Raw genomic sequence first — 13,306 nt, forward strand, 5'->3', positions numbered from 1 at the left:
GTCCGTCCGTCCGTCCATCCATCCATCATCTGTCCGTCCGTCCAAGTATCTGTATGTCTGTCTGTCTTCCATCCATCCGTCCGTCCGTCCGTCCATCCATCCATCCATCATCTGTCCGTCCATCCAAGTATCTGTCTATTTGCCTGTCTGTCAGTCGCTCTGTTTATTTGTTTATCTGTGCTTCTGTCTATCATTCTATCTTTTCCCCTTAAAAAAATAGCATGTTTCATTTATATCATGATGATAGATTTATCATCACTCAGAGTGGAGTCATACAGACCTTTCATATACAGCAGTTGTTCAGTTTGCCTGGGGAAATGCCTGACAAAACTTCCACCAACCATTCACAAATAGAAATAACTCTATATCTGTCACCGCTCATACTAATGGTGCTGTGGACTATCCATCTGTTGCAGCCAAGCTGATGGAGACAGTATCTGTCAAGTGCTGTCAATGAGACCCATTGGACCTGGGTGATTCATTACATGCCTCTGCTTTTCCATTCGAGTCGTCTGTCACTTTATTCACTCTATTTTCAAGAGTGGCTGAAAAAAACTCCGCTGTCTTTTGAACTAGACATTGACTAGACAAACTTTTATAATGCGGTTATGGATGTGATGGTCCTAATTGCTGGAATGTGTGGGCGACGTGCCCAGATCCAGACTCCGTTGCCATTGTCTGATTATTCGCCTCTATTATTCAGCCGTGCTCTAATTCATAACAGGGGCTGAAAAGCCCTGCTAATGTTGTCATTGAAAGGAGCCACTGTTTGGGGTCTGTAAAGACAAGAGCGCCCCATTACGTTTCTCCTCTCTTGGAAGAGCCAGATACCTCCATATGAATGTTGGAGAGGTGCGGATCAACCCGCTTTCCCACTGAAACCTGAAAGAACCAATATTTGTTCCCCCCAAAAACAAAAGCATCAGTGGATGGATGTTTGAAACCACAACCTGCGTGACAAGAATGTTGATGAAGCTGTTATCTCAGATCTTCCTACTATGATATTTAGAACATTGTGTATCAACTACATCTGTGTCAACATTACAAAGGATGCGCTACTCAGCAGTCATGCGCTGAATCATCACTGTGATGTCACTAATCTCTCACTATCACACGTAGTGTTCTTTATGATGTCATCCTGATGGTTCCATCCTGTACATCACAATCAAGGAAAGCTTGTTTGGAGAGGAACTCTGCTGGTTATAAGAGTGCGTCAAGGGGTTTCTGATTGAACTGTGTGCTATTGTTCTTTTGATCTGGTTTTGCCTCCCAACACTTTAATATCTAAAGAAAACCCACTGATGTGTCTAAGGCTTTGTACATCTTCCAGAAACACTCCTCTGACTGCTCTTTCACTGCTGTTTTCCACTGGATCTCAGTTGGAAATGTTCTCTTTGGAACGCTATACTGACATTTGATAAGATTGGGTTTTGGGTACTGTTTAATGTCACACAATAATTTAGCACAAAGAGCTGTGTATCTGGCTGTAGCGCTGTGTTTTGACTTGCCTGAACCTGTCAGGGTTTGAGGACTGATAAAGTGTTTTCGCTGTTCTCATATTACTCAGCATTAGATGTTGGAACTTGGGAATTTTAGGCTCTGTTTAGGCCTGAATTCCCAATGATTTGAGGTCATGTTATTGTTTTTGGGCTTGAGTTTGCACATGGATGACAACTGAATTGTTAAGCATGGATTCAGAATTACACCGTGTTCTAACCAAACACGATAAGATTCCAAAGACAAGCAATTTGTCTGTAGAAACAGACATGATAAGGCCACAGGATGTGTCAAAATCAATCACAAATCACTGCCAATCAGAACAACACTTGCACTTGAAACAAAATAGATAACTTTATAATCAAATAAGCAAAAATTAAACCATTTTAACATTATTAAATATACACACTCATTGACTGATACATTATTTGTCATGGGAAGACGCTCGTCATTGTTTCCCTTAAGTTTTCATGATCTGAGGTAAATTATCAGTTGTCACTGTCATTACGGCTATTAAAGAGATAGTTCTGTCATCATTTACTCACCCTCAAGTTGTTCCAAACTTGTATTAATGTCTTTCAGCTGTTGGATACAAAAGAAGATATTTTGAAGAATGTTGGTAACCAAACAGTTGACTGTACCCATTGACTTCCATAGTGTGGAGAAAATTCCTATGGAAGTCAATGGCTACCATCAGTTGTTTGGTTACCTTTGGATATCTTCTTTTGTGTTCAGCAGAAGAAAGAAACTCATACAGGTTTGGAGCAACTTGATAGTGAGTAAATGAGTAAACTATCCCTTTAAAGTCAAGCAGAATGATACCAAATTTAAACCCTTTTAAGATTTTACAAAGTGGACAGTAGGACTGGGCGATATGACGATATTATCGTATAGCGACGATGTCTCGTAAGTATCGCGATGTCGATGTCAACAGTCAGGTAACAGACGATTAGCGACATTCTCAGAAAAAAATGACAAATGATAAACCTAGTAAGTTGCAAAAAATATTTTACATAGCCCCATAGTCACCATACAGGTCTTTTTGCATGTAAGAAAGAAATAATTTAGTAGGAGGGTTGGGAATCGAAAAGCTATTCCAATTTCGGAAATCAGATCCGATGCGTAAGGTCAGGAATCAAATTACTTGTTATAAAATTACATTTCGATTCTGCTTCTCGATTTCTGTATGCGCATTTCTTGTGATTTCAAAAGATTAAACTGCAAGAAGACGAAATAGAACTGACTTCTGCACTCGCGCGCTGTTTTCTGTGCTGCGCACGCACTCACTCTCTCTTTCACACACACACACAAAGCGCACGCACAAAAGCCGCCTCTATACGCGAACACTGGACTGAGCTCTCTTTCTCGCATTCATACACATTCGAATGGACAAATACAGACAGAATTATATCAAAATATCCCATAAATACAATCGGTTATGTCTTAAGTGAATTATTTTATTTGTCTGTTGTTCGGCGCTGACTACTGTAATGGCAACGTGCATCTGTGTATGCAATTATTTTGTAGATGCGTTCCAATATAATTTGTCCTTTATTTAGGGTATAGGCCTATTCTATTTTGATCTGCAGTTTAATAAAAATTAAAGACAAAAAGTAGCACTGCATGTGTTTCTGTATAATGATGAAACCACAAACATGACAGGTATAATTAAAATACGCAAATTCCTTCAGCGCACAATTTTTTTGGTTTTTAGTAGAGCTGCACCGATCGGAATCGGCCGAATTTTCCTCATGATCGGCCCGGATCGGTGATCGGTCGGTCAGTCTCACTTCTTTCCGATTTTGAGCCGATTCGTTTTGTTACCAGCGGCACAGGCAATAACGTCAGCCGTGCATTCTCGCTCTCTTCTCTCCGACGACCCCTTCTATCTCTCACACACGTCTCATTCGCTCCGGTTAAATAGTGCTTGTATTGCGCGTGAACTCCGTTAAATTTAAATATAGCGCGGGAATTGAAGATCGGATTTATATCCGTTTTGCGACGACACATTTATGCGCCAAGTGTAAATGGAAACGTTTTAACAAATCAGATAGATATCCGATCAGCGAAAACGCATGAAATGACCAGGTGTAAACAGGCCCTATATTGGGTCCGTGGATAAACTCTTAAAGGGACCGCAGTCCAATATTCCTGCTGCTGTCTGTCATGTTAATCAAAGAACAAAAGACAAAGAAAATAATTTTCTGCTCTTGACTGAATACGTTTTATAACTTTAATGGTAAGCATTATTCTGTATTTAATTTTTACAATAAAGACTACAGAAATTTAAGTAATCAAATGTAAATTAACACTGGATGTGTTATTTTACATTTGATTACTTTAATTTCTGTAGTATTTCTTAACTTAATATAAACTTACTTAACCTGAAAAACGTAATTTCATAGCTCTCTTTATTCTATTGCATTTATTTGTGCTGTTGTTTGCAATTTTTTTTATTTGTTCTTATTTTATTACTGAATTTTTACTTGTGTTTTTTTATGAAAATAAAACTTTGCGTTGAAGAAAAGTAGATTTTTGTTTGTATATGCTGTCAATTATAGTTCTTAGAAAGAAAATCGGAATCGGCAAAAATCGGTATCGGCAGATCACACTAACGAAAAATCGGAAATCGGAATCGGCCAAGAAAATTGCAATCGGTGCATCTCTAGTTTTTAGGCGATTATCGATAAGATATTTTTGACATATCGCCTAGCCCTAGTGGACACATAGTTTTGTATGTTTTTCCCCTCATCCGCATCATTGCAGAAAGACAGACCTTTTAAAAAACAAGCGCTCTCGCTGAAGTCGAAGAAGTGGCCAAACCGTTAGAGTTGGTAAAATAAAATGTTAGCCAAAGATTTCTGGCTTCCAGCAGTAAAAAGAAATGGTTATTTAGGCTATGTTTAAATAACCTGATAATTTTAGTCTGACTTTAACAATTTAAGCAGCATATTTAGTAAAGCTAAATTACAACCTTTTTTTTTTCTCTCTGAAGAAACGTTGACTAACATTGTCAGTTGGCCTCAGGAAAAGAACAACAACAGAAGCATATCACTCTTTTAATGTCACTTTAAAAATAATTTATTCTTCACATTAAAAGACAAAAACATTTCATAGAACTGGAATGGAACTTTGTTTTTGTCATTTTGTCTCATCTGGAGATGATGAATGGGTTAAATTCGCACACTTAGGTGGTGGGATGGATGTTTGCATATATGTCAGCAATTGGGCACATTTTCACACGTAGTCACACCTGCCACCACAGAGACCCTCTGAGTGTATTTCTGCTGCTTCACATTTATATTTCATGTGCTAATGACAGGCTGCCATTGGCTAATGTGGGGCTCTCATCCTAGAGGCATAATTACACAGAGCAGCACAGTCCACGAGTGAATGCTGGGATGCTGCAGCCTCAACCGCTGTTGTGAAAGACAAAGCGAGGCCTGTGTTTTTCAGGCTGGATGAGACGACCCACGCATTGAGTCAAAACTTGCATCTGCATAGCAGTCCCATGATCAGAGACATAACCTCAGCTTGACCCTGTTAGTGATGGTAATATGCCTCCAACGGTCAATTGCCTCATTCTGAATTTGAAGGCAGATCTTTATGTGTGTCTCTTAAGGGGATTGTTTTGGTTGGACTGAAATATACTTAATATGCTTATAGATCACAGCTGCTAACCAAAGGGTTGTAGGTTTGAATCCCACAGAAATTGATATTTGAACTTATTTTTTGCATTTTTCCCTTCGGCATGGCACTAGGTAACTTTACATGCCAGCATTTTGCGATGGTGTCTTGTAAAAGTTTGTTTGGCGATAAAGAGAGCTGATTGGTCAGATCCCAATCAGTGTTATTTTGGTATTATTTATATACTATTATAGTTTTTAATTAATATTTTGAATCCGCTTTTATTTTAGTTTTTTTTTTTTTTTTAATGTGATTTTTCCATTTTTATTCATTTTTAATAATATTTCTCATTAGTTTTAATTTATTTTTGTTTCGGTTTAAGATGTTTGTTAATAATTTTAACTTCTTGAACTTAAAAAAAATTAACACAAATTTTGAAAAAAATAAAGGTTGCAACTAACTGAAATAATTTAAGTTTTTTCATCTAATATTTGTTTTATTTTATTTTAGTTTTATATCAGTGAACAAAATGCTTTTTAATCAGTTTAGTTTTAGTAAATGATAACAGTAGCTAGGGCTGCACAGTTAATCGAAATTGTGATTACAATTACGGATGACACAATTATGTAATCGTTCAAAGCGGCAATTAATCATAGTTCTCTTATGTTATTCTGTGTGTTTAAGATGTGTTTTTTCTTTCTACTGGTTATCTTAAGGGTTTTTCCATTGTTTTAATTTTAGTTTTAGTGTATAACATTATAATACAAGGCATATTTGTACTTTTTTAATTTAAAGAAGAAAACAATCCAATGTAGTTGACATTTGAGGCTTAATACTATAGAAAAGCAGTTTTTCAGTTAGTGTTTTCAGCTTGTATAAAAATATGGCATGCAGTTGCTTCTAACAATGGTATAAACATTGTTCAATGTAAATTGTGATAATGGAAATTAATAATCGCAATTACAATTTCAAGGGAATAAACGACAATTATGATTTTTGTCATAATCGTGCAGCCCTATTTCATCATAACGAAGCTTGATTAAAGCAGAGAGACGGATATTGGTAACGGAGCGCTGGCTAATCACCCCTTGCTGTGTCCATCAGTGATGTGTGACCCCGGACCATAAAACCAGTCATAAGGGTCAATTTTTTGAAATTGAGATAATTAATAATCGCAATTACAATTTCAAGGGAATAAACGACAATTATGATTTTTGTCATAATCGTGTAGCCCTAACGGTAGCACTTCACAATAAGGTTCCATTTGTTTACTATATTTAATTAACTAACATTAACTAACAATGAGCAATACATTTGTTACAGTGTTTATTAATCTTTGTTACTGTCAGTTAATAAAAATCCAACTGTTCATTGTTTGTATATCTCAGGTCCATTAAATAACATTAATAGATACATCCTTTGATTTGAATAATGTATTGGTAAATGTTGAAATCAATTCATTGTTAGTTTGTTAACTAATGTTAACAATGGAACCTAATTGTAAAGTGTTACCATAATAACAACACTGATCCAAGTTTGTATACTACCTGTCTACTATTAGTAGATTCCAAATAATAGCATTTTAATAGTTTGTTAATGGCATAGAGAAACACTTAAAAAGCAGTGCAGAGAAACCGTAATAATGTGTCTTGTGTACACGGACCTCAGTGTGTGTTCTGAGAGAGGAGATTTGTTGGGTTTGTCCACCTGCGGGACTCGGCTGCAGTGACGGGGTGACATCCGTTGGTGTGTGTTGTTGTGAAGGTTTGCTATGCTTACTCATCACCCTGCATTGTGCTTCTCTCTATTGTGTCTCAGGTCCCTGTTTGCCTCCATTTCCTCATTACAAACAGCAGAGCTGCCAAGAGAGCCGAATAGACTGTTAGAGTCCTGCTGGAAACACCCTTTATCTCTCAGTGTCAGTGTTTTGTGATTCCTGACACGTCTGAAGGCTAAGTAGATTAATCGGAGACTACTAAGGAAAAATAAGAGAAATAAGTCTGCAGTTTTGGATAGGTGGTGAGATGTATTATGTCTACTTTGAGTTGCAAGTTGAAACTGGATGGAATGAGGATGGTGTGGTTTAACCTTGAGATTTACAGCTGTGGTTCCCATGGTCATGGACAATGTGGAAAGTTTTCCAAGACTGAAAAAGTCCTGATGGAAATAAAAATCTTAATAGTCATGGACATTTCTATAGTGAATGTCCAATTTTTCTACTTATGCTTTACTCAAATTCATTTACATCAAAAATTCAGTCATTTTGTCCCTGTGGAATAAAACTTGTAAAACCTAGTGGTGCCTGAATTGTTCGCTTGAATTGGTTCCTTTCAAAGCGTTAGCTGAATCTTATTGATTCATTATCAATCCAGTCAGAATTTGAAAACCCTTATTAGTGGTCGACCAACCCGATCTCATGAAAGTGTAACCATTTTATGAGGTGGCATTTGAGGTGCATATGAATTTGAACAGTGTGATTCATACTTAAACATGTTTTTTTTTTAAATTAAGCATGAAGATCTACCCCTAAACTTAACCGTCAGTGACGCATAAGCAGATCGTACAAAAATGTAGGAATGAGATTGTACAAATTCATGAATTAGCCACCAGTTCGCCAAAACTTAAAGTAGTTACGAATTGCCATGAGAGTGTGTTGGGTCGACAGATATAGACTTTTTTCACATGTTCTTATGCAGGCTACAAATGCACACTTCAGAGGATCTAATTTGCTAAAAGTTCGTAGAATTAAATATTTATTAACTGCATATTTGCTAAATGCCGACGGTATGTGATTGGCAATTGGAAAGGTAAATGCTATAATATTAAATGTTTATTTTTCTTTTTTTTTTGTTTAAAGTGTTTTTTTTTTTTTATATGTTCACTTCTACAGTTTGCTGACATTATCCGGACTGTCAAAATAAAAGTCCCAGCCCTGTCAAAATAAAAGACACGTGTTGTCAGAAAAAGAAAACTTATCATCCGATGCCACAAAAAAAAAAAAAGTCAAATATTGAGCTTTGATGGAATATTGGTTGGCCACTAATCCTTATCTAGTAACAAATGACTAGAAAGATCTTTCAAAAGTTTGGGAGCTCTATAAATATCAATGTAGCAGGTACTGTTTTGTAACAGCATGCTGACTTCTGCGTTTCTTTTGCAGTATGGAGCAGAGTTCCGGAGGTTTTCAGTGGATCGACTAATACCCGGCAAATTTGAGGAATTCTACAAACTCATCATGACCATCCACCGGATTGCAAACATGGAGGTGATTATCGGATACGCTGACATTCACGGAGACCTCCTCCCCATCAATAACGATGAGAACTTCTGCAAGGCCGTGTCCACCGCACACCCCCTGCTGCGAATCTTTATCCAGAGACAAGGTACAAGCTCTCTCACTTCCCACCCACATCCCTTTATTCTCCGTGTCCCAGTTTTTCCTTGCGCTGTTTGTTTTTCAAGGTGGATGTTCCTGCTTTACATTGTCTGGCGACTCGTCTTGGATTGCCTGAAGATCTAGTCGAGTCTTAAGGAAGCTATGCGTAGTAATACAGGTTTCAAATAATTCTGACCCCAATTGAGAATCGGTCAGTTAGGGGGTAAAATCCAGCAGAATGTAGAGTATGAATTTAGCACATACTTGCAGAGCGATGCAGGCAGATTCAGCCCGCAATTTCTGTGGTCAGGCAAAAGTACAGGGTAAACAGGATCATGTGATGTGTGATTGTATGCTGTGTTCTGAAGCACACGGATACAAACACACAATCCCAGACGTGGCCCACTGTGTGCAGCTATTATGTTGTCAGTGTTTCCCTGGCGTGGGCCAGTACACACTGATGTGTGTGTGATAGAGCTGCTGCGGTCTGAAGATAACTTTCTACAGGAAAGGCTGCTGGTTTTGATGGTAGGGAAGAGAGTGACAGTTCTTTCCTGTGGAGAGACTCAGACTCTTCCTGTAAATCCCAATGCACCTTTAAAGACAAATCAGCATCTTGTAGCAGAACTGTTACAATGTGTGTGTTAGATACTATGTGTTCAGTTGCACTAACTGCTTTCTAAAATGGTTGGTAATAGGCTGATATATTTAGTCTTAATTTTGAGATGGCCTTGGATATTTTTGTCTCCTTGATTGAATAACAGAATTAGTATTAGTTTTGCCATTGCAAAATCTTGTTGATAATTCATGGTTTCTGTATTTAGTCAACATTAATTGCCCCCCATAACTGGCTCCATTGCAGCCCCATAATTTGACCCATTTCCGAGTTAAACCAGATATTCAACAGGATAATTTTTACATTTTTTTTATTGAGCCTTCGCCAGGAGTTTGATTGACAGACGATCTGACCAATCAGAACGCCAAATCTGCCATTTTGTCTGATTAAACAAGACAGAGTAGATTTAAGTCGGTGGACTTGAACTTGAAAAATGGTGTGTCTTGACATCTTTCCGCGGTTGAAACAAGATACCTACTGATGTTCATTCATGTTTATTTCATGCTATAACTAAAGAGGAAGAGATGATCGGTTCACGTGCCGATTGAACCGAGGTGCTACAGCGATCTGTCACAACACATTAAAGAGCCACAAAACACTATTTATTGTTTGAATTGGATAAAAAAAAAAAGACTACATTTGAAAGCTGAGACTTTGTTTCAAACCAAAAGTAACCTGCTCTGTCTTGTCTGTCGGTGTGCTGTCAGTGTCCTCTTTGCACCGCGATGTAATTTTCACTGCGTGAGGACGTTATGTGTGGTGTGACAGGGCTCTACAGTGCGACCATTTCAGTTGCATTTGCGACTGAAAACTACTGTTGTGTTCTTCTGTGCCAACTCTGTAGCATAAATGTATTTCTTAAATACTGATTTCATTTGATTGGTAACTTATTCTTATTCTACTTGTTTTTATTCTGTTGTTTTAATTAGAAATGTTAAAAAGTTTATAAATATATTGTTTTGAATTTGACACAAAAGATGACATACTTTTAATAAAGTTAGAAAAATGCCGTTACAAAGGTAAAAACAAAATTCCCTGTAAATCACTTTAAGGATTCAAATATCACCTCGTAATGGGAAGGTTAATTTTTTTATCAGAATTTTTTATTACTGATTAGAAGGTGCTCCTAAATCTTTTAAATTAGGAGCACAAGCGCTCCTAAAAAGAAAAGTAAGCGTAGAGCCCTGTGTGAGAGCGGCATGGCTTGTCGGACATAGGAACAGTAACTAAGAGGGGCGGGTCTTTGAGAAAGGTCCAATGGGCATTGATCGAATGGTTAAAAAGTGGCCACATTGCATCGAAGTAGAACCGATTGTGTTTGCTAAAACAATTTTGCTGTTTGCTAACATTTGTTAAGTGACATCACTTAAGATGTTGTTAAGATTTGGACTTTTCACAAAATCAAGTATTTATACTCTACCTTTCAGAGATTTTGGGTCTAAGATTTTATTTATTTAGAAATGTATACTTTTATTCAGCAAGGGTGCATTAAATTGATCAAAAGTTATATTGAAGACATTTACATTAATTGGGGGCCAAGCACCGAATGTGCATCTCTTGTATATGTTAGATTTCTCTTCATCTTCCGCTATTCAGTCTATGGCCACTCATAGAACTGCTTGCGGGAAAGTTATGAAATTTGGCACACAGATAGAGGAGAGTCTCAACATTAAACACAGAAAATTTGGAGTCTCTTATTCAAACCCTCTAGCGCCACCAACAGCTCAAATTTGTGCTAGTGTTTATACTAATAACTTTTGAACAGAAAGGGTAGAAACAGTCTTTTCGTCATGATTTCTTGGCTCATGCCGAATCAGTTGCACTCTATAATGTCATTTTCCATCATGAAAATTTTCCCGCCATTTATAATTTTCTGAAAAGTCAATGTTTCTAACCCGTCCTAGACAGTTTAGTCTGATTTCCACCAAACAAAACTCAGATCTTCTTCACTGTAAACTAAAACTATATATATATTTTTTGTAAACTGGGCTTTGCTGTTCATTTGAGGGTTCAGATCACACGTTCTCAGAGGGACTGCAGCCTATAGAAAGCAGGTCACAGTCTGCTGGTATGGAGGGCACATCACACACAAACAAAAGAGCCACATGAAAAGAGACAAAACACAGAGAGGCACCTCAGCAGGCTGGGCTGTGCTCATCTTTCCACATCCACAGATAGGACGCTTCTCTTACCATGCTTTAAAAGTATGAACCCTGCTCTGTGATATTTGCATACTTCTCATCTCTGCAGTTACACACCCGTAGTCCAGTACTGCCTGCAAGGAAGACGCAATATATAGTTAAACTCCAAGAACAGCCTTCAAGCTGTTTTCAGTCTTTGACAGCTTTTGCTGAAGAAGGTATTTTGATTGCTCACACTTATTGTTGTGGTTTTTAGTGATCAGATTTCCTAAGTAGAATACGGATTTTGACACCTTAAGCAAAATTAAATCACTACATGTACAGCGATTTAAAAGTTTATGTAGAAGGATTTAACGTTTAGCCATTCTTGATTTGGTAAAAAGCCTGGAATGTGGTCAGACCGTTCATGCATGTAAAGTTTTACTCCTCTTGACGGCTTGGCTTCCAGTCGTGGATTACGTAAGTCTTGTTTTCTTGCAACAGCACAAGCTTTTAAGTGGTCGGCTGGATTTGTACTATTATGCTAATTCGTTTCTTTGCTCGTAGCTGTGAGTGCCATTCATCGCTCATAGTGACCATTGTGAATGGTGAACAATGAGGTGCTTTCTCACGGTTTGGTGCTTTCTCCTAACCTGAGCGTGAGTAAGCCCGTAACGAGCCGGAGAGTCCCAGCATTCCCGTCACTCATGGGTTCCTGACATAGACACGGTCACACAGATAGACGGTGAGTCAGTGTGAACGAGAGATTATTCCAAGAAAGAAAGCCACATTCAAACCACAGGACTGCATTTTATGGATGCAAGCACTTTCCAAAAAAATCAAGGACATTTAAAGTCTGGTTTATTCTTGATGTATCCACAGCAGTGCTTGAGCCCACAAATATAACCGACATCTGACCTACCAAAAATGCTAATTCGGCCATTTGTTTACTCACCCTCATGTTGTTCCAACCGATAAGAACATCTTGGAAACACAGATGAAGATATTTTTAATGATTTGACTTGGATTAAACCACTCGGTTCATATGGATTACTTTTATCATGTCTTTATGAACTTCTGGAAGCATCAAAGTTTTGCTGGAATGGACTTTCAGTGGAGGGACAGAAATCTCTCAGGTTTCATTAAAAATATCTTCATTTGTATTTCGAAGATGAATCATATGGGTTTGGAACAACACGCGAGTGAAGAAAATGGTGTCAGAATGTTCAGTTTTGGGTGAACTAACACTTTATTGATTCCGTTTCCAGTTTATTTTGACAGTTCTGGTTATTTAATGGTTGTTTTAGTACTTTTGTGGAAGAAATACTTGGAAAAAAAGAACATGTCATTGCAAGATGATGATAAATACATTTTAAAACAGTCTTTGTAGAGGTGACAAACACATTCCAGTAATTGATTTTTAACTATATATGAAATAACAATACTAAACAAAAAAATGTGGTAACATTGATTAATTTTTTTATAAAATACTATGAACAGAAATTACATATTGTCAAATGTTAGAGGTGACAAACACATTCCAGTAATTGATTTTTAACTATATATGAAATAACAATACTAAACAAAAAATGTGGTAACATTGATTAATTTTTTTATAAAATACTATGAACAGAAATTACATATTGTCAAATGAAAAACAAGTCAGTAACTACAGCTGCTTTAAGTCTCACAAGCCTTCAGAAGAACATAATACAGTTAGTTTTAAGCGATATTATATGACCAACTATTAGGGATGCGCCGAATGTTCGGCAACCGAAATTATTCGGCCGAACACCGAAAGAGCTTTTGTTGCTATTTTCGGCCGAATAATTTCGGTTGCCGAACATTCGCGAAAAGTGAAAAGACCGAATAAATTGTACCGAACAATGACGTGATGCGATCAAATAGAGGCGCGCACTAATGCAACAAACATGACGGCAGTGTGGAAGCATTTAAAACTGTCCGAGAAAGACGCAAAAATCATTACAAGCACCGACAGCGAGAGAAGGGGTGGTTGTTGCTGGTTACTGTATGTTGACTAAAATCGCAAAATGCTCTTAAACAATTAAT

The 13,306-nt window shown here is 37.4% G+C and overlaps 1 protein-coding gene across 1 annotated transcript in view; it reads left to right on the top strand.

Moving 5' to 3' along the window:
- LOC107731577 (partitioning defective 6 homolog gamma-like) overlaps positions 1–13,306 on the top strand; it is a 46,694-nt gene that overhangs the window by 1,502 nt on the left and 31,886 nt on the right. The window contains exon 2 of the mRNA XM_016542698.1: positions 8,285–8,507. Coding sequence (XP_016398184.1) covers positions 8,285–8,507 — 223 coding nt within the window. The remainder of the gene's footprint in view (positions 1–8,284; positions 8,508–13,306) is intronic.

The sequence above is a fragment of the Sinocyclocheilus rhinocerous genome, unplaced genomic scaffold (assembly GCF_001515625.1).
Source record: "Sinocyclocheilus rhinocerous isolate Xijiao unplaced genomic scaffold, SAMN03320098_v1.1 scaffold429, whole genome shotgun sequence".
Classification (NCBI taxonomy): Eukaryota; Metazoa; Chordata; class Actinopteri; order Cypriniformes; family Cyprinidae; genus Sinocyclocheilus; species Sinocyclocheilus rhinocerous.